Source organism: Anser cygnoides, chromosome 4 (assembly GCF_040182565.1).
Source record: "Anser cygnoides isolate HZ-2024a breed goose chromosome 4, Taihu_goose_T2T_genome, whole genome shotgun sequence".
NCBI classification, from domain to species: domain Eukaryota; kingdom Metazoa; phylum Chordata; class Aves; order Anseriformes; family Anatidae; genus Anser; species Anser cygnoides.
The window spans coordinates 466,329-484,255 of NC_089876.1; the positions used below are offsets into that span (position 1 = coordinate 466,329).

At 68.1% G+C, this 17,927-nt stretch overlaps 2 protein-coding genes across 4 annotated transcripts; both read right to left on the reverse strand.

The window, feature by feature from the left end:
- Nucleotides 1-302: 302 nt before the first annotated feature.
- On the reverse strand, nucleotides 303-8,580 carry IDH3B (isocitrate dehydrogenase (NAD(+)) 3 non-catalytic subunit beta). Of its 3 annotated transcripts, none has more exons than XM_066996986.1 (12): nucleotides 8,465-8,580; nucleotides 8,119-8,220; nucleotides 6,505-6,603; nucleotides 5,556-5,676; nucleotides 5,101-5,161; nucleotides 4,494-4,626; nucleotides 3,902-4,035; nucleotides 3,346-3,448; nucleotides 2,714-2,860; nucleotides 2,521-2,615; nucleotides 2,352-2,412; nucleotides 303-474 (listed from the first exon to the last, which is right to left on the reverse strand). In XM_066996986.1, the coding sequence occupies exons 1-12, from the start codon at nucleotides 8,498-8,500 to the stop codon at nucleotides 397-399; spliced, it is 1,170 nt and encodes a 389-aa protein (XP_066853087.1). In that variant the 5' UTR covers nucleotides 8,501-8,580; the 3' UTR covers nucleotides 303-396. The 3 variants fall into 3 exon arrangements, with proteins under 3 accessions (XP_066853087.1, XP_066853086.1, XP_066853088.1); XM_066996985.1 differs by lacking the exon at nucleotides 303-474 and adding an exon at nucleotides 1,044-1,962; XM_066996987.1 differs by lacking the exon at nucleotides 303-474 and adding an exon at nucleotides 1,044-1,962 and having other exon boundaries at nucleotides 8,119-8,199; nucleotides 8,465-8,536.
- Nucleotides 8,581-8,781: 201 nt separating this feature from the next.
- VPS16 (VPS16 core subunit of CORVET and HOPS complexes) lies at nucleotides 8,782-17,468 on the reverse strand. The gene is made up of 24 exons (XM_066996989.1): nucleotides 17,309-17,468; nucleotides 17,123-17,211; nucleotides 16,910-17,007; nucleotides 16,274-16,402; nucleotides 15,737-15,881; nucleotides 15,554-15,669; nucleotides 15,149-15,271; nucleotides 14,401-14,456; nucleotides 14,077-14,166; nucleotides 13,416-13,510; nucleotides 13,168-13,244; nucleotides 12,806-12,937; nucleotides 12,583-12,710; nucleotides 12,272-12,307; nucleotides 12,002-12,110; nucleotides 11,794-11,928; nucleotides 11,584-11,692; nucleotides 11,156-11,253; nucleotides 10,905-11,009; nucleotides 10,323-10,400; nucleotides 9,965-10,134; nucleotides 9,721-9,817; nucleotides 9,412-9,515; nucleotides 8,782-9,146 (listed from the first exon to the last, which is right to left on the reverse strand). Exons 1-24 carry the CDS (start codon nucleotides 17,359-17,361, stop codon nucleotides 9,002-9,004), a joined length of 2,517 nt encoding a protein of 838 aa, XP_066853090.1. The 5' UTR covers nucleotides 17,362-17,468; the 3' UTR covers nucleotides 8,782-9,001.
- Nucleotides 17,469-17,927: the final 459 nt, after the last annotated feature.

Sequence of the window (17,927 nt, forward strand, 5' to 3'; positions counted from 1 at the left end):
CAGCTGCAGTGGCTGAAGGCCTGGGAGAGGCAGGGGGAGGCCCCAGCGTTCCTTTGCTCCTTCTTGCCCAGGCGGGGGGGCCGGGCTGCCCCCTGCGCCCAGCAGCACCCTGCAGCCCTGCCCCTCCTGCCCCAGCTCACCCCCAGGAGGGGGCCCGCTCCCTGCCAGCAGCAGCCCAGGGACCACCAGCACAGACCAGCACGAGTCGTGGTCCCGCTGGAGCAGACAATGCAGCGTGGATGGCGCCGTGCCCCCCACCCCCTGCTGCGTCCCTTGGGTCAGTGCACACCCAGAGCCCCCCATCGTGCTGCAGAGGCCGGTTTATTACAGGGAAACAATAAATTACCAGGCAGGCAGAGCGGGCGCCCCTGGGCTGCCCAAGGCCGAGCAGCAGCCCTAGACATCCAGGGCTGCTATCACCGCTTGGGTGAAGTCCAGGGACGTGGCGTATCCACCCATGTCCGCTGTGCGCACCTGCAACGAGAGGGGAGCGTCAGCACCGCCGGGCTGCGGGGCCGGGCCCCCCCCCCAGGCCCTCTGAAGCCCCCGTCGGTGTCCCCAGCGCTGGTGTCCCTGCGCCGTGGAGCCATGGGGACACCCGTGGGAGCAGGGCGCGGGAGGCTTGTCAAGCCTGGATCGTGCAGCATCAGCCCCCCGGGCTTTGCTGCTGTGTCTGACACCGCAGGGCTGGGGGTGTGTGCGGGGCCGGGCGTCCGGCCGCCGGCTTCAGCAGAGGCCAGCGCCGCTCCAAGAAGCCCCCACGGGGGCTGCAAAGGAAGGGTGGCGCCTGCCTCTGCGCCCGGAAGGCTGCGGTAAGCGGCTGCGGTAAGAGCAGCGCTCCCTGGGCAGAGCTGCGCCCCGGCAGGCCGGAGGGAGGGTGAGGGACCGGGCCCCCAGCTCCAACAACCGGCGTCCGGCCCCTGGAGCCCTGCCTCGGGTCCCTGCCAGGGCTGGGGCCGACCCGCACCTCACCGCGACCCTGCGGTGCGGGGCAGGGCGGGGGGCGAGCAACCCTGCGGGAAACGGCAGCCGGGCGGGCAGGGCTGCTGGGCAGCGTCGGTCCCTTTATTTGCAAACGCGGATACAAAGCACGGCCCGCACGCAGGCCCCACTTGCTCCCTCACGCGCGGGGCAGTGCCTGGCTGTCCCACGGGCCTGCCCAGCGCCTGCAGCCCGGCCCCACGGCACCGCGGGGCCCAGCCCCGGGGCCTGCAGCGGCAGCGCGCCCACCCCGGGCACTGCGAGCAGCCTGCTGTGCCTGCGCCTCCTGCACCGCTGTGCCCGCGCCTCCTGCACTGCCCTGCCTGGGCTGGGGGGGGCTCAGCTCACAGCCCCAGGCCCCCACGGCCTCCAGGCCCCAGCCCCTCGCAGAGCCGGGGCAGAGCAGCAGCCCCCCGCCTGCAGCGGGTGCTGGGGGCCGGCAGCGCCCACACCCCACAGCCGCCTGCCGCCGGACGTGGGCTGCCCGTGCTGCGCGAGCCCCTTTCCCTTCTGCATCCCCGGGCGCGGGGCCTCAGCCCTGCGGGCCTGTTTATTGCTAAAGCCTCTGCGGGCAGGGGAAGGCTCCCACAGGACCCCGGCCCCGCTGAGCTGCCTGCCAGGAGCTGTGCTGGGCGCTGCCCATCACCTGGCACCCCCCCGGCTATGGGGAGAAGGGGAGACGGAGCCGACGCGAAGCTGGGGGGCTGGGAGCCCCCCCCAGTGCCAGCCATGGGTGGGTGCTGGGCTGGGGAGGAGGCGAGCCCCCTCCTCCCCAGGGACCCGGCAGCCGGGGGGCGGGAGGGGGAAGGCGGCGCTGCTAGGCCTTAAGCTGGGGAAAGCTGGTGGAGGGCGCGGAGAAGTCCCAGGGCTGCCCGCGGGCGAGCGGGGCTCCTAGGCCCCATAGTGGGGGTGCAGGTTGTCAATCACAGACTTGACGAAGTCAGAAGTGGTGCAGTAACCGCCCAAGTCCCGTGTCCGAACCTAAAAATCCAACACAGGGAAGGGGAGAAACAAGGGAGAAACGTGATCGTGAACTGAGCACAATGACCGTGAGCAGGGAGAGGAGGGCAGCTCCCCTCTGCGCACCCTGCCGAGACCCCAGCGGGGCAGCAAGCTGGGAAGAGGCCGCCTGGCGTCCCCCAGAGCTCCGCGAGGCAGCAAACGCTAAGGACAGCACGAGACAAGCACAGAGGGGCCGACTACAGCACGGCTGCACGCACACAGGTTTCTGAGCTGACGGCCGGGGAGGGAGCTGGGTGCGGAGGTCGGGGGCCGGCGCTGGCCGTAAGGACGACGCAGCGCCGCGCTCCGCCACCACCGCTCACACGGAAGCTACAGACACACGCCGGGACCGGCTGCCCAACACTCACTTTTCCGACTTTGATCACCTTCTTCACCGCGTCCGCAATCAAGTTGGAGTGAAATTCCAAGCTAGGGAATGAAAGCAGCCGCAGGTCAGCCCCTCGCTGCCAGTCTGCGCCCCCCCCGGCTGCCCCCCCCCCGTCCCCCCATCCCCTGCCCCCCCCGGCGGGCCCTTACTTGAGGTGCCGCAGCATGTTGGCGGCCGAGAGCAGCATGGCAGTGGGATTGGCGATGTTCCTGCCCACGGCCTGGGCGAAGGGGTGCCGGGCGCCCTGCAGGAGGAGAGGCCCGGTGAGGGAGCAGCCCTGGCAGCGCGGGGTGCTGGGGAGGGACGGCAGCCTGCGGGCAGCCCGGCAGAGCCCTCCCTCACCATCTCGAAGACGGCGTACTCGGCGCTGTAGCTCTCCCCGGGCACCACGCCGGCACCGCCCACCAAGCCAGCCGCCAGGTTGTCGATGATGTTCCCATAGAGGTTCGGCATGACCAGGACATCGAACTGGTAGGGGTTCTGCACCAGCTGCGCGGAGGGAAGAGGCGGGTGTGAGCCCTGCACAGCAGTCCTACCCAACACAGGCAGCAGGCAGCCCTCGGGACAGGGAAGGTTCATGACTCTGTATCCAAAATCATCCCCAGATGTGGTCAAGTGGCAGCTGGCAGAGCCAGCCCTGCTGAGTAGGGCTGGGCGCCCTGGCATCCAGGCAGTTTTGCTAGCCTCTACCAGACGTGAGCTGCACGTGGCCCTGCCAGCTTCAGTCCCTGCAGCTCCTGCCCTCAGCTGGCGCAGAGCAGGGAGAGGCCCAGCAGCACCCAGTCCGTGCTCCCTCGTGCAGGGAGCAAACCTCAGGCCGGGGCACGGTGACCACCTGGCCCTACCAAGCCGTCAGCAGCAGCAGCTTTTCAGGTTTCACACAGGTGTTTTGAATCCCCTCGCTCAGCAGGGGAAGCAGCAGGAGGTGCAGAATGGCTCTGGGACGGGGTAGGGCAGGGAATCAGGATCCTCACCTGCATGCAGCAGTTGTCAATTATCATGGTGTCAAACTTGATCTTGGGGTACAGTTCTGCCACTTCCTCGCAGCACTGCAGGAACAGCCCGTCGCCTAATTTCCTGAGACACAGCAAACACAGTAAAGGTCCTGCAGGACCGCGGTAAAATCATTGCAGAAGCAGGTAAAGCGGTGTCCCACCACAGCAGGGCACAGGAGGGCCGGCAGCCCTAGAGCACCCCCCACCCAAAGCCAAAGCGGCGGTGAAGTCGGGGCCCAGGGGAGCAGAGACCAGCTTGCAGTGTCAGAGCTTGTCCCCTTCTCAGCTGACAGCCCGCAGGATGCAGCTGTCACGGCTCAGCGAGGCTCGTGCTAGAGCCAAGCCCATACAGAGAGGGGGACGGGGCCGAACACTGCTGCCAGGAAAAGCCCAACGCCTCTGCAGCCAGAAGGGCACCTGGCACTGCTCCCATCGGGACGAAGAGCTGGGAGCAGCAAGGCCTGCAACGTGACGGCAGTCGCGTGTCCGACAACCAGTGACGAGCGCCCCCCAAACCCGCTCCCGCAGCACTCACATAATGTTGGCTTTGTGCACGGCCGTGACCTTAGAGCGCCCTTTTTTGGTGGCGAAGTCAAAAGCGAACTTGGCAATGCGCTGCGACTTGGCCCGGGTGATGATCTTCAGGCACTCGATGACCCCCTTTGCGCTCTGGACACAGAAGGGGTGTGAGCAGCCGTGGCGTGCACCGGGCAGCCCTGCCTCAACGCTTCTCTAGCTCACCACCCCGCGCCACTGAGCCCCAGTGCGCTCACAGACGAGGACCCTCTGCCCAACGCTGGATCTCCTCTCACCAGGAGGTTCCTCAAATCCACGGTGCCTTTCCTGGGCCCTATCCCTCCTGCAGCCTGTCAACATCCCTGCTGGGGTCTGCACATATTGACATCACCAAGCGCTCTCCAGCCCATCTCCTACGCCCATCGCTGCCCCCTGGCACATCGCTGCAGCTTCAGCCAGTTCCTCGGTCGTGCTGACCCGGTACGGAAAGCAGGACCGTGGCCCAGCAGCAAGGAAAGCCCCCCAACGCGGGGCAGGTGTCCCCGTCCCTCAGTGAGGCCAGCGGTGGCCCCAAAGCAGAGCAGCCGCGCGCGGGAGGGCGGCTCCCGTACCTCGTGCTCCAGCGAGCTGTACTCCCCCTCTGTCTGCTCACGAATGATCACGAGGTCCAGGTTGTTGTGGCGTGTTTTATAGCCTGGCAAGCTCTTCACGTGGACAACATTTGCAAACAAGTCTAATTTGCGCCTGCAAGAGAAGCAGCAGCAGCAGCAGGGTCAGCACCTCGCCGCGAGCTATGCCTGGGGCAGTGGGGGCGCCCTGCAGGTGCTGCGCTGACGGCTGGTGACGGTGCCACCACGTCTCCATCTCGTCATCCCGCAGCTACGGATCCATCCACCCCCGCCTTCGTGGATCGAGAGCTGGCCCCACCTCGTCACAGCAGTGCTCTGACAACCCCGCGTCCAGGCAGGCCACCGCTGCCCATTTTCCAGCCACCCTCCCTCTCCTCGCCAGGACCCCCAAAAAAGCAGGAGGGGGGGGGCACTCAGCAGGGGCAGCTCCCGGCCAGACTCTCAGATCCTTCCCTCCCCGGCAGCACACTAACTGCCCGCCTGTCCTTCGGCCCCAGCTCGCCACCAGGACACAACCGATCGCACTGTGGCTGTCCCACGAGCGCGGGATGTGCCCAGCCCCGGCAGCCGAGCAGGGCGCTGAGCTCACCTGAGTCTCATGTCGTAGGAAGCCAGCTCGCCCTTGTACTCCATGGGGGTGTGGATCTTGCCTGCGGGGACATTGAGCAGGAGTAAGAACAGGGAGCGCGCTGATGGCCGCTAAGGACATGGCCTGAACCCGGGCACGACAGCAGCAGGGGCTGGGGGGCTTTCAGCAGAGCCTTGGCCAAGCGTGGAGACCGGCCTCGCGCTACGGGAGCCGGGCGAGATCCTTCGTTCCTCTAGCCTGTGCCAGATCTCCCTTCAGAAGCAGAAGCTGGATACAACCTCCCCATTCATAAGCTAAGGAAACCAAGTACAGGTAGTCTGCCTCTGCTTACAGACACCACGCTTCCTTCTCCAGGGCTAATCCTGCCCTCCGAAAGCATCTAATGGCGCTTGAGTTAAGGCAACATCTTCAGGCAAAGCCGGAGCCCCTCCGTGGCGGGCAGGCGCTGTCCTTACCTATGAGGGCCACCTTGCTTTCCTTCATGGAGTCCACCACCTGATCCAGCTTCTCCTCCGAGGCCATGTTCTGCACCTCGCTCAGGTGGTGCTCGTCGAAGACCACCGGCACGCTGGCAGCCTGCAGCAGGGAGGCAGCACGGGAGCCACGGCCCGCAGCACCGCAGCACCGCAGCACCGGCGGGGATGTTTTACACACACTGCAGAGGGGCACTGGCTGCACGGCCCAGAGCGCTGGGGCGTGAAGCCTTAAACCAGCCTCGGGGAGAGGAGGGAAGCGACCGCGGGCTGTGCTGGGCCTGGCGCTCAGGGCCACGGCCTCCATTTCAGCCCCAGCTGAACAACAGCGGCGTTTGCTGCCACCGCTAGCGCCAGAACTCCCGGAGCGTAACCACAGCTCCAGGCGCACAACTGGCAGCCGGGCAGGCAACGCCGCGCTCTCTTCCTGTGACGCGACGCAGCCTGTCACGCGCCAGAGGCCAGAACTGTTCACTGCCAGCTCCCGCCCCGAGTTCTGACATGGCCGCGGGAAAGCAGAGCCCCTCGACGATGAGGATCGTGGCCAGAAGCCCGTAACGGGGCCCGGAGAGCCGGGCGGTGGCAGCACCGTGGCCACGTTCCCAGCCGGAGCGGTGGGACCCGCGTCCTGCCCAGGACCAGCCCGGATCGTCCCGGTGCCCGCCACTGCCTCAGCAGAGGGGAGAGGACCAAGCAGGCTGTGGGGGCAGCACCGCTCGCTCCGTGGCACGGCTCCGGGCTGGGAACGGCTTCACGCCGAAGACTGAAACTCTTTGCAAGAGCTGAATCTATGCACGGGAAGGGCAAAGCCCCGGGGTCCTCACACCCCTGCAGCTCCTGCGCTGCAGCCCACGGGCACGGCGCTGCCTCAGCGGTTCCGCAGCTGCTGCCCCCCCCTCGGCCCCGTCCCACCGGGGGCAGCAGCCGTTACCTTGAACACCTCCTTGACGGCGTGCATCAGCTCCGGGCCCACGCCGTCCCCGGGCAGCATGGTGACCTGGAAGGTGCCCTCCGGCTTGGCGTTTTCCGACTGCAGGGAGAGCAGAGGGCACTTAGAGCTCCTGCCGCCCCCCCGGGGCCGCGATCCATGTGCGAGCCCCAGCCTGCACACTGCAGGACGGAGGAGGGCTGCCAGCCTGGAAAACATCCACGCTGGCTGCAGAGTTCTCAGTAACAGAACCTGACTGCGGTGCTAGCCCCGAGCTGCCCCTAGAGCCCCTCCTGCCCCTCCCCGGGCACCCACCGAAGCAGCGCTGGAACATCCCCGGGCTTTTGTGCCAGGACAGAGTCTGAAAGCATTAAGCACCCCCCAAGCACCTCCGCATCAGCACTGCTGCCCCCCCTTCGCTGGATCCTATTTTTACACCCTCCTTTTACTGATCCCGCCCCTGCAGGCAGTAATTCCCTGCACAGCCGACACGAGACTTCACAGAACCAGCCGCAGACGGGGCGGTCTCAGGAGGAGACAAGAACTGCACCTGGCAACTCAACTGGGCAACAAAGCACGTACAGAAAAGGTAACGCCGTGCGGCGCGGGATGTGCACGTGTCAGCGATACGAGGTGCAGGCAAGCGGAGAGGCAAAATGGAACAGCAAGGGCGAAACGAAAGACGAGAGTCTCTGCTTTTGTCTGTTTTGGAGAACACAACCCTGGAATCAAGCTGCAGGGCGGAAAACCTCGCCAAGTCAGCGTCGAGAAGGGGCAGAGCACGTGCAGATGCAGCCCCAGTGCTGAGCCCTTCCTTTCAGTGTCTTAAATACTAACACAGGACACCTCTGCCTGCAGACGGGACAGGACAGAAGCCGTCCTGTCAGCCACTACATGACAAACAGGATGTCATCCCACTGCCTGGTGCTCCTGTTGTTTGCTCTGTCCTCACTCCTGCAGAGAACAGCCCGCTGCTCCATCACGGCTCTCCTCTTCAGACCATAAGGGGTAAACCACGCTCCTACGTGCTGAGCTACCGCTCACTCCTACCTTATCTGACCTCTACTAGTGACCGCACACTACTGCACAGGACACTGCACGGTAGTTACTATAATTACGCACACCAAAGTTAGGATGAAGCAACATGAAGCAGACCAAGACGCCTGTCAGTACCGCAGCCCCGTGCTCTGGCTGCACCGACCCTGCAGCAGCCAGCGGCAGGCGGGCAGCCTGCGGGGACAGGGACAGGGACTGGCACCACGCAGGCACCGCGGTGGGATGCAGGGATGGCGGGGTGCAGGGGCGGTGGATGCAGGGACGCAGGCACAGCGGATGCAGGGCTGGCAGGACGCAGGGACGCAGGCACAGCGGATGCAGGGCCGGCAGGACGCAGGCACAGCAGGACGCAGGCGCTCCCCAGGCCCTGCCCCACGCCTTTTGGGCCGTCACCCCGCTCCTGCTCCAGCCGCAGCTCCGTGCCCTCTGCCTGCACGCGTCCTCCTCCGGCAGCTTCTCGCAGGCCTGCCCAGCGCAGCCCCAACCCGAGGAGCTGTGCCGGGCCGGGCCCCCCCGCCCCCCGCCCCCCCCGCGGCTCGGGGAGCACCCCCCGGCCCTCACCTTGCCCCGCGGGGCGTCCCGGAGGGCGGCGGGGGCGCTCAGGGCCCGCCAGGCGCCGAGGCTGCGGGCACGCAGGAGGCCCTGGGGGACGCGCAGGAGGCCCTGGGGGGGGCGGCAGGCGGTGAGCGGCGGCCGGTGGACCCCGACCCCCCCCCCCCGCTCCTCCCGGCCCCAAGCCCGGCCCCCCCAGCCCACACCGCCCCCAGCCCCAGTCCCACTGACCCAACCCCGCCCCCCTCACCCCAGCCCCCCCCCCCAGGTCACCCCGACCCCCCCCCAAGCAAAGCCCCAGCCCCAGCCCCCCCCCCGGCCCCGGCCCCAAGCCCGGTCCCCGCCGCCCCCTCACCCCGGCCGCCGCCCGCCCCGCGCCGAGCGCCGCCATGTTGCCGCCCCACAATGCAGCGCGGCTGGGGGAGAGGGGCGGGGCTTGGGAGGGGGCGTGGTCTGCGGCGTGGGCGGGGCTTCACGGAGCCCCGCCCCCAGGAACGGCCCCTTACGGCCCCCCCCAGCCCCCCCCAGCCCCCCCCCAGCCCCCCCTCCCCCCAGGCCTCTGAGACCCCCCCCCCAGCCCCCCCCAAGCCCCCAACCAGCAGCCCCCCAAGGCAGCCGGGCGCTCTTGCTCTTTATTGACCAGAAGGGGGGGGGGGGGGGGGCAACCCTGCCCGCAGCAGGCAGCCCCCGGCCTCCCCCCCCACAGCACAGGGACAGGGACAGGGCCCCCTCAGCTCGCCCCCTGCCCCCACAGCCAGGGGCAGGCACGGGGCGGGGGGAGCGGTGAGGGGGTGCAGTGCTAAGAGGTCCAGGGGGGGCCAGAGCGATGCGGGGCTGGCTCCTGCCCCCCGGCCCCAGCAGCTCCCCGGGGAGCACAGGGCCCCCCCGGGGCTCACTTCTTCAGGAGCTGGGCCCGGGCCCGGTTCAGCTTCTCCACCACGCTGGCGTCGGTGCTGGGGGTGCACTTGGACAGGACGAAGTTCATCTCCGCCTCGCTCTTGTGCTCGATGGCAGCGTCGGCCGCCTGGTCCAGGTCCCTGGGGGCAGAGCGGGGGCTGAGGGCTGCAGCACCACTCCCCGGGGGGGGAAGGGGGGGGAAGGAAAGAGGAGGACCCCATGCAGCCCCCACTGGCTGCAGAAGGATGAGGCTCACAGTGCTCCCCCAGAGCCCCCCAAAGCCCCAGGAGTGCCACTGCACGAGGAAGCAGCTGCTCCCAACAGCCCCAGCCGTGGCCCCCAGCTCCCCCAGGGCTCCCCCAGCTCCCCCAGGGCTCCCCCAGCTCCCCCCCAGCTCCCACGCACCCCACGAGGATGAAGGCCTTGACCCGCTGCTCGGGCGTCACGCGGGGCGCGTACTTCTTGGCCTCGTAGCGGTTGTGGTGCTTCACAGCGATCTCCACGAAGGGCTGAGAGGGGAGGCACGGGGTGAGAGGGGAGGCAGCTGCCCCCCACCCGCCTCCCCCGGTTGCTCCCACTGTGCCCCACAGCCCCGTCCAGCCCCACAGCCCCTTCCTCCAGGACACGAGTGGGGCCCTGCTGTGGGCACAGGAACAGGGTGAAGGGCTGGCAGGGAGCAGGGCCAGGTCCTCCTTGAGCAAGGAAAGCTCTTACCAGGTAGCCGATGGGCGACTTCTTGCTCTTGGAGAACTTCTCCATCTCCTCCCAGTCCCCGCGCGTGGCCAGGGCGTTGATCTTCAGCCACCAGTAGCTGGGGGGGCAGGGGGAGGCGGCTCCTCCAGCTGCCAGCATGCTGCAGCCCCCATCCCGCCCCATGGCACAGGGATCCCCCAAGCCCTGCTGGGCTCCCCGAGAAGCCGGGACCCCCGTGCACCCCGAGCTGCCCTCCCGGACCCACCGCTTGTCGGGGATCTTGAAGTCCCGGTAGAGCTGCTCGGCCTTCTTGTGGTGGCCGTCCAGGATCAGGGTGGAGACGGTGTCATGCAGCGAGAGGTCGAGGTAGGGCTTGTCGAAGTCCTCCTGGAGGTGCCGCTGGAGCCGCAGGAGCTTGATCTGATCCTCTGTGGCCTGGGGAACGGAGTCCTGGCTAAAAAGGGTCCCCGTCCGACTGACAGCAGCACCCCCCCGGCAGGATGGGGGCCCTGTGGCTCCCGTGCTGTGGCCGTGGGCCAGCTGAGCCCCGTGCCAGGCGGCGCTGCCCAGCGCCAGCCACAGCAGGGGGGCCGCGGCACCTCCCTGGCCCTGGCCACACTCACCTTGGCAGCAAACTCATTCTTGGCCTTGTAGTACTCGTCCACAGCGTTCTGCAGGGCTCCTACTCGCCCTTCGATGCGCTGGGGACAGAAACCACAGCCACGTCACCCCGTGCCAGCAGGGATGGCACGCTGCAGGGGACAGGGCAGCACCCTCGAAGCCCAGCAGGAGGGCTGGCCAACACGGACACGGCCAAGGCCAAGCTCCAGCATGGTGACACTCTACTTCCATCACCCAGGATGGGCAGCGGGACGAACCCCTCCCTGCCCTGGGGGGATCCAGAGCTCCCCGTCACACGCAGGAGGGGCCGGTGACTTCCAGCGCAGAGCCCCAGGGAGGCGATGGCCCTGGGTATGAGCCGGGGGGGTCCCTTCCCACACCCGGAGCCTACCCTGAGGGTGCAAGCTCCACAGCTGCAAACACCTGACACACTGCTGAGCCCCATGGGACAGGCACAGCCCCCAGGCAGGATGTGGCCCCCCAGCCCCTTCCCCAGGGAGGGTGCCCAGCCATGGACCAGGAGGGGCCAGGCTGGAGCCCCCAGCCCTTCTGCCACACTTCTCCTGCCCCCGCCGGGCACAGACCTTCTCCGAGTAGCTGGAGTGGACGTGGAAGTTGCCGAGCTCCTGGTGATTGTCGTCCTGGTTGTACAGGTCCTTCAGCGTCTCCCGCTCCTGGTGCTTGCAGAACTGGGGGGGCGATAGGGAGAGGTGAGGGCGCGCGGGGACTGCGAGCTGCCTCTGCCGCACCGCAGTGGCTCCCAGGTCCCCAGCCGAGGTGGCGGGGCAGGGGACGCAGGGCAGAGCGGGCAGAGGTCCAACCGGGCAGCCCCTACCTGGCGGTAGAGGCTCAGGGCCACCGGCTGGTTCTGCAGCGTCATGAAGAAGGTGCCGCGATTCAGCTCGTTCTTCAGGTGGAGCACAACCGTGTAGACTGGGATAGCGACAGTGTTTTGGGACAGGGGCAGCGTTTTGGGACAGGGGCAGCCAGCCCTCAGCACCAGGAGGGGAACAGGGGCACATCCACGCGCAGGGCACAGCCCTGTGCTTCCCCCCTTGCTCCGCTGGGCTCAGGCAGCTCCCACCACCCCCATCCCACGCAGCACAGAGCCATAAACACGTTCCCCCAGACCCTGAGTCCTTCCCAAGGAGAGGTTTCCTGCCCGGATGATGCCAGGCAGACCCCCGGTGCTGGGTTCCGCAGAGCCTCTCCTGCCTCAGGACCCTTCCTTACATGCGCTGGCTCCCCAGCCCTGCCCCTTACCCAGGTCCGTGTCCCCACTCTCGATGGCCTTGCTCAGGGCCAGCTTGCTCCGCTTCATCTTCAGCAGCAGCGGGACCTGCTCCCCGGAGCGCGGCTCATACTCCAGCAGCTGTGGCCAGCAGAGAGGGCATCAGCGTGCAGCCCCCGTGCGTGACCCCAAGCCCTCGGTGCCACCACCCCCCGGACACGCCGCAGCCCGAGCCCAGAGACCTTGATGGCCAGCTCCGGCCGGCCGCAGTCGTAAGCCCGGGCGGCGATCTCGGAGTAGGAGATGCCCGGCGTGTCCCCCAGCTTCTGGTTGATGGCGTAGGCCACCTCCTCGTCAGACTTGTCCTTCTGCTGCACCTGGAGGGGGGAGCAGAGCAGCGCAGTCAGCACGGCCCTGGCGCGGCGGAGCCCCCCGAGCCGCCCCCCTTGCCTTGTAGCAGGCCCAGTGGGCCAGGATGCGGCTGACGCCCTGGATCTCCGAGAGGCGCAGGTACTCGCAGATCCTGATGGCCAGGGGGTAGAGGCGCCGCAGGACCAGCCTGGGGGGGATGGGGAGGCTCAGCAGGCCTCACGAGGGGTCCTGAGTGCTCAGAGCCCGCTCAGCACCCAGGTCTGTGCGGGACTGCAGCAGGGCCGGGCACAGCCTCAGCCTGGGCTGCTCAGGGATGGGGCCGTCGTGCCCCGTGCAGGGGAGCCTCACCTGTCCAGCAGGACCTCGATGGTGAGCCGCTTGTATCTGTGGTGACAGTCAAGGGCATTTCAGACCCCCAGCGCGCAGCCGACGCTTGCTGGGTGCCTGTCCCCTCCTGGCAGCACCCCAGGGCCAGCAGGGCCAGCCCAGCAGCACGGGATCCCATCACAGAGGGACAACCAGCATGAGGCCGGGCACAGCAGCCTTCTCCTCCCCATCCTGCTCCATCCCAGAGCCCCAACTCAGACCAGCAGCAACCGCACCAGTTACCAGGCCCCGCTGCCCCCTGGGGCCCCCCTGCCCCCATCCCCGGAGGATACTGGGTGAAGGTGAGGGGGATGCCGATCTGGTAGTCCCGGATGGCGTTGAGCACCCGCAGGTCCTGGCACATGCGCACAAAGCTCTCCGGGGGGAACTTGTCGATGAAGCACTTCCCAAAGGAGGCTGCCTGCGGGAGGAGAAGCGCAGGTCATGGGAGAGGCCTGGAGCAGGCAGGGAAATGCCTTCGCCCTCACAGGATCCTCCTCCGCCTCCTTCACTCACCCGCAGCAGGGACTTCTGAGTCTCCGGCTCGTGCTCGTAGCCAGCCGCCTCGATGCACTGGCTCACCGCCTCCGGGAGCAGCTTCTGGTCCTTGATCTCCCGCAGGTACTCGTCTGCCTTCTGGCTCTCCTTCTGCAGGGAAGCGCAGCCCGTGGGGGATCTGCGGGCCAGGGGACGCCCGCCAGCCAGGGTGAGCCCTGGGTGCTTGGAGCCCACGGGACCACAGCGGCTGCTCTCGCCCCGGCAGGGACTGCCAGGCCTTCCCCCGTCCCACCACGGTGGAGGCGATGCTGGGTTTGCATCGGAGCCACCCCAACAGGCTGGGGGAGGAGGCAGGTACGGAGCAGGGCAGTGTGCCGAACCTCGTACTCCTTCTGCGCCTCTAACAGGAGAGCCCCTGGTGCCATGGAGGCGATTTTGAAGATCTCTTGGCTGGCCTCTGCGGGGGGGAAAAAAAAAAGTACAGCATGAGAGGCTGCCCCAGAGCAGGTGAGTGACCTGGGGCTGTCCCAGTGCTGCTCCTGCCCCTGCAGCTCTGGGGCCCTACAGATCTCATGCCAGTGCCCGCTCTCTGCGGGGCTGGAAAGGCTTCACCCGGAGGACATCTCACCTGGGATCTCGTGCAGGAACTCGTGGGAGGTGCGGGACAAGATCCGGACCCCATCCAGTTCTGGCACCAGGTAGGAGTCCTCATCCAGGACAAATCTGTGCTCCCCGCTAAGGGCTCGCAGGAAGGGAGCGCTGCGGGCTGCAGCCCAGCTCTGCCGGGGGCCAGGCCAGCCCAGCAGTGCCACGGAGCGTAACCCCGTCATCCACCCCACCGGGCTGGGCCTCGTCACCCCCCTTTTCCAGGGACTGGAGGGGGAGACAGGGATCGTCCCACCGAGGCAGCCCTCACTCACCCCTGGGGGATCCGGAGAGGGCCGGGCCAGGCACAGCACTCCTGGCTGCAGGGGCTCGCACAGCACCAGCTCCGCTCTCAGAGCTGGGAGGGAGCCGGGGTGCTCCCCGCTGGGACACTCGGAGGAGGGGAGCAGAGGAACCCAGCTGGAGGAGGGGCTTTCACTGCTGTACGGGACTGGGACCAGGCAGGGGAGACCGCAGCAGGACTGCGGAGGGCAGGGATGAGTTCAGCCTCATCTGAGCCTCCTTGGGATCACTGACACGGAGGGGAGCTCCTGAACAGCAGTGCTGGGGGCAGGGCCAGCAGCGGCCCGAGGAGGTTGTGCTGGCCTTCGGAAACGACCCCGGTCCTCCTCCCGAGAGGATACTGGATGCACTCCGTGGAGTTCCCGACCACCATCAGCTGCCGGTCCCACGCCATCACCACGGCGCGCTGCCGGCTGCGGGGACGCATGCACCTGCGGGGGGGAACCCGGCGGGGTCAGGGAGCGCTGCCCCCAGCCCTGCTGCAGCACCGAGCCAGCCCCGCAGCCCCCACGCCTGGAGCGGGGACACGAGGGACGGTCCCACTCGTCCCAGGGTGGCCGTGGAGCTGGACAGACCCCAGCAAAAAGGGTCGAGCATCCAGGGGTGCGTGGCGGGGATGCAGACGCAGGGGGACAGCAGAGGGGGACAGCCAGCGGACCACTCACCAAACCATCTGCTTGGGCGGAGATCGGATGCTGCTGTTGAACTCGCAGAGCTTCTCCTGCAGCAAGAGGGAAAAAGACGAGTCAGGGAGATGTGAGGGAAGGTGGTATCGTGCGCACTGCTGGAGCCACACACCGAGGGGCGCGATAAGAGATGAAAACCAGCACAGAGCACATGTCCTGCTGAAGAACCTGGCTGCATCTCCAGCCCCAGAAGGAGACAGGGCCACGGCTGACACAGCCGAAGGGCGAGGGCGCTGTGTGAACTTAAACTGACTGCAAGAAGCATTTATCCACTGCTCTGGTGTGCAGCCCATCCACATGTAAAGCAAGAAACTGCTTGTGCTCAACTGAGACCAGCAAGTGAACAGAGGCTAAAGGAAACTGATTTGGGTTTCAGGGAAGCACATACGGTAACTAAGAGGGACTATCTAGAACCACCCCAGTACGGGAATCAGGAATTTAGATGTAGAAAGGGATATGCAAATGTGGATTTGGAAATGGAAAAAGTGGTGAAATAAATATAAAATCAGGTGAAAAAACAAAAGAGGGGACATATTCCAATGGCAGGAGTGCAGATGCCTATCAGCAGCAGCAAGGACAGCCAGCAGAGCTGAGCCCATCGGTGCCCAGAGGGAAGCTGCTGGGATGCCCGCCCAGGACGCCTCAGGTCTGGCTGCGAGAGGCAGCGAGGGAGCACGGAGCAGGGGCAGGCTGCCCCCAGCACCCAGCCGCGGGAAGGGGACCTCACCTTCAGCGTGGCCAGCCCCATCCAGATGTAGCCAGTGTCGGTGAAGAGCGCCAGGCAGCGGTAGTTGAAGGACACGGCCATCTGCAGGTAGGCGCCGGCAGAGGGGCTCATGCCGGGGGGGGTCTGGGACGGGGAAAAGGAGAGGGTTAAAGGAGAGGGTTACACCCAGGGGCACAACCCGGGGACACAGAATGTGCCACACGCCGGCACCGACTGTGTAAGGGGCTGCGAGCTGGCCAAAGCTGTCCCCTCCCACGCTGCGCCTGCCTTGTCCTCAGCCCTTTGCCCTGGCCAGGTGTCCCTGCTGCCCGTGGGACAGCAGGGGACAGGGGAAGAACCTGCCAGTGGGTGCTGGAGGCCGCAGACCGCCCCGCTCCCCTCCGAGGGCCGCCGTGGGTCACTCACCACCACGGAGCAGGAGGTGTTGTCCAGCAGGTACAGGTCCTGGCCGACCGCCAGCAGGACGATGGTCACTCTGTCCTGGGACAGCACGGCCCAGCAGGAGGGGGGCTTCTGCAGACCTGCACCGGGCACCAGCGTCAGGGCCCCGCGCCATCCGGAGCGGGGCGCGGCGGGGAGGAGACGCACCTGGGACCTCGGGCATCCTGCGCAGCTTCAGGTCGTCGATGTTGGTGGCCAGCGAGAAGCGGTGCGCCCCGGTGAGGATGGCCACGCCAGTGCCGTACTCCGTGTGGAAGACTTTTGCCTCCAGGACGTGGTTCTGCAGCACCTCCTGTGCCATGGAGAGAGAGGGAGGGAGGTGGGCCTGCGCTGGGGCACTCAGGCTCCACAGCACGCTGCCAGGAGAGGCACCGGGGCTCTGGGAGCAAAACTGTCCCAGGGAGGAGTGAGCCCAGCCCCGAGCTGCACGGCCAGCAGCATCCCAGCTGCGACAGTTCTCGCTCCTGCAGCAAAGTGGGGGCTTGCTCCGTCCCCCAGCTCGTGTCCGAAGGGAGGCAGCCCTGCAGGGAGGCTTTGGGAGCCTCAGGCTCTCAGCTGAGCCCCGTGGGGCCGAGATCACCGAGGAAGGCCTCACAGCTCCTCTCCAGCACACAAACCCAACCCTGCCCACCTGCGGGTGACGAGCTCCCCGGCCCTTCCCATGCTCTGTGCCGCCCCACTCACGTTGCCCATGCTGAAGTGGCGCTTGAACTCGCAGAAGAGGTTGTAGATGAGCACCGTGCCGTCCTCCTGGATGCACAGCAGGTCCTCGCTGGCCGTCCAGCCCAGCTGCACCACCTGGCCGCTCTTCCACTGCGGGCACGGGACCGGTCAGCGTGCTGCGGGGCTGCTCGCGTCCCGCCGAGCTGTCCCTCCAGATGTATGCAACGGCAACGGCCGCGGTTTGGTGCTTGCAGCTCTGGAGCCCCCAGCTCTGCAGCGCCCTGAGGTTAGGGCAGCTTTCCCCGTGTCTGCCCCAGCTCTGTACAGGGGGAAGGGAGGGCAGGGTGCTCCCAGGACACCAGCACTGCTCCTCCTGTCCCCTCTCCCAGGCTGGGTGCCCTCCTCCTCCCTCTCCCCCCGCGCCCCCCGCACGCACCATCACTCCCGAGCAGCCTCTCCGAGCTTCCCGGGGGCTGCAGGAGCTGCACGGAGGTGCTGAGGTGCTGCGGCAGCTCCGTGCTTCCCCGCAGCCAGGCCGCAGGCGCTGCCCCCGGGCACACGAGGGCAGAGAGGGCCGCCGGTCCCGCAGCCCCCCCCGGGCACGGCAGAGCCCCCGTACCCCCCCCCTGCCCGGGGCCGGGCCGTGCCCCCGCTCACCGGGATGCTGGCGAGGAGCAGCCCCGAGGCCGAGAACGTGTCCAGCAGCGGGCGGGCGCCGGGCGACTTCTCCCTCCGGGCGCAGTTCCGGAGCAGAGCTGCGGGCGGCCGGGGGGGCCCTCAGCCGGCGGCACCCCCCCGGGGCCGGCCGGGGCCCGGCGCTCGCCGCCCCCCCGCTCCCGGTCCCGGTCCCGGTCCCGGTCCCGTCCGTACCTATGGGCCCCCCGTACGGGGCGGCCGCCACCAGGCAGTCCCGCAGCTCCTCCCTCAGGCCCCACTCCATGGCGTACAGCTCCGACTTGCTGCCGGCCGGCCGGACACACGGACAGACATACAAACGGACCGGTGAGGCGCTGAGGCCCCGACCGGCCGCCCCCCCTCCCGCCGCCCGCCCCTCACCGGTAGAAGGCCTCCTCGCCCAGCGGGTTCCAGTTGGCCGTGTAGCAGTCCATGGCGCCGCGCCGGGACCCCCGGAGCCGCCGCTCCGCTCAGCCCCTGCCCGTGCCCGTGCCGGTGTCCGCGGCTCCGCCCGCCCCGCTCCGCCCCGCCGCCACCGACGCCGCGGCTGCCGCCATCTTGAGTGAGGGCACTGGGGTGGGGGGGCGCCGCCATCACGAGTGAGGGCACCGGCGGGGTGAGGGAAGCGCCGCCATCTTGAGTGAGGGCGCGGCGGGGCGCCGCCATCCCAAGGTGTCCCCGCGGGGCCCCGGCCCCGGCCCCCCGGTGCTGGGCGCAGGCGGTGCCCCCGGCCGCGACGCCCGCCCCTCGCTGCCCCGCAGCACCGTGCACGGCCCACATCCCCCCCGACATCCCCCCGACATCCCCCCGACATCCCCCCCGACATCCCCACTGCCCACCGGGCCCGCACCAGGCTGTGCCCGGTGCCGGGCAGGGGAAGCCCCCGGGGGGCACCCGGTGCGTGTAGGGCCGCAGGGCACCGGGAGCACCCCGGGCCGCAGGGCAGCACCGGGGCCCGCCACGGGCTGCGGCACAGGGCAGGGAAACGCCAGCCTGCAGC